Source organism: Phalaenopsis equestris, unplaced genomic scaffold (assembly GCF_001263595.1).
Source record: "Phalaenopsis equestris unplaced genomic scaffold, ASM126359v1 Scaffold001015, whole genome shotgun sequence".
NCBI classification, from domain to species: domain Eukaryota; kingdom Viridiplantae; phylum Streptophyta; class Magnoliopsida; order Asparagales; family Orchidaceae; genus Phalaenopsis; species Phalaenopsis equestris.
The window spans coordinates 9,122-10,669 of record NW_018165454.1 but is presented as its reverse complement, the minus strand read 5'-3'; the positions used below and the strand labels follow the sequence as shown (position 1 = coordinate 10,669).

Sequence of the window (1,548 nt, the reverse complement as noted above, 5' to 3'; positions counted from 1 at the left end):
GACGGCAGTGGATGCTTATGATTTGTCGTCGGTGAGGATGGTTATATCTGGGGCGGCGCCGATGGGGAAGGAGCTTGAGGATGCTATTCGGGAAAGGATGCCGAATGCAATGATCGGTCAGGTGGGGGGCTGATTCGTTTTCTTTTTAAATTATGATTTAATTAAATGATTTTTATCGTATTTTTATGATAAAAGTTTTACTTGACAATTATATGAGTTCATTCTAATTAAATTTAAGTTGTGATTGAAATTTTTTTGAAATTTTACTCTTTGGATGTTTATTTTATAGTGCAATTTTTATCAGTATTTCTGAATTTGTCTCCAAATCAAAGTAATTGGCTCGATTAGGAGTGTAACTATTGTGAGTCTAGTTCGAGTCATCCTTGACTTGAGCTTGAGCTTGTGCTTGTGCTTGTGCTTGTGCTTGAGCTTGATTAATTTTATCGTGTTTGAGCTGGAGCAGGAACTTAAGCATAGGACTTAGAGAAATCACCTGTTATAAAATATAAAATATTATTTTTAATCTTTTTTAATATTTTAAAGTTAAAGTTTTCAAATTTAATTTAATTTGAGTATATTTTATATTAATATATTTTTTTAGAAGAGTAGGGTCACGAATTAACGAGTTGAGTCGGGTTAGCCTGAGCTTGGTTTTTTAGCTCATGAAGTTCAGTTCGCGAGCCAGCTCATAACTCGGCTTGACCTACTTATACACTTAGGCTCAATCTTAATTTGCATTACTTTTGCAGGGCTATGGGATGACAGAAGCTGGTCCGGTGATATCATTTTGTATGTCTTTTGCAAAGGAGAAAATGGACTCGAAGCCGGGATCATGCGGCATGGTGGTGAGGAACGCTGAGCTAAAGGTGGTGGATCCACGCACTGGAGCATCTCTCCATCGTAACCAACGTGGAGAGATTTGTATTAGAGGAGAAAATATCATGAAAGGTATGTTTTTCAAGTGATATGTATATAAATATATTAATTTTATATTGTATATGATCATTAATTAATCGCATCTTTCAGGCTATTTAAATGATAAATTATCGACCGAGAGCACTATAGACAAGGAGGGGTGGCTTCACACTGGAGATATTGGATATGTTGATGACGACGATGAGATCTTCATTGTTGATAGGCTTAAGGAGATCATCAAGTACAAGGGATTCCAGGTGGCTCCAGCTGAAATTGAAGCCTTGCTTCTCACCCATGAACATGTCGCAGATGCTGCTGTTGTCCCGTATGTTGTTCTTAACTCTATATCTAAATATAAGCTAATTAATTATCTATGATAAATTTTTCTTTAGGTTTATTAGCCATCTATTTTGCATGCAGAATGAAAGATGAGGCTGCTGGTGAGGTGCCTGTAGCTTTTATTGTGAGAGCAAAGGGATCCGACATCAGTGAGGATGATGCAAAGCGCTACGTGGCTAAACAGGTAATTAATTAATAGCTTAGGCTCCCTTTGGGACAATTTATCCTTTGCGGCGGTGTTTTCAAAATGTCGTCTCACCGTTTGTAAACTGCGTTTGAACAGCTTATCTGAAA

The 1,548-nt window shown here is 37.2% G+C and overlaps 1 protein-coding gene across 1 annotated transcript in view; it reads left to right on the top strand.

Moving 5' to 3' along the window:
* The first annotated feature begins 10 nt into the window (after positions 1-10).
* Positions 11-1,548, top strand: part of LOC110032737 (4-coumarate--CoA ligase 1-like) — a 2,221-nt gene continuing 683 nt past the window's right edge. The window contains exons 1-4 of the mRNA XM_020736469.1: positions 11-121; positions 750-948; positions 1,027-1,240; positions 1,336-1,438. Coding sequence (XP_020592128.1) covers positions 38-121; positions 750-948; positions 1,027-1,240; positions 1,336-1,438 — 600 coding nt within the window. The 5' untranslated portion in view covers positions 11-37. The remainder of the gene's footprint in view (positions 122-749; positions 949-1,026; positions 1,241-1,335; positions 1,439-1,548) is intronic.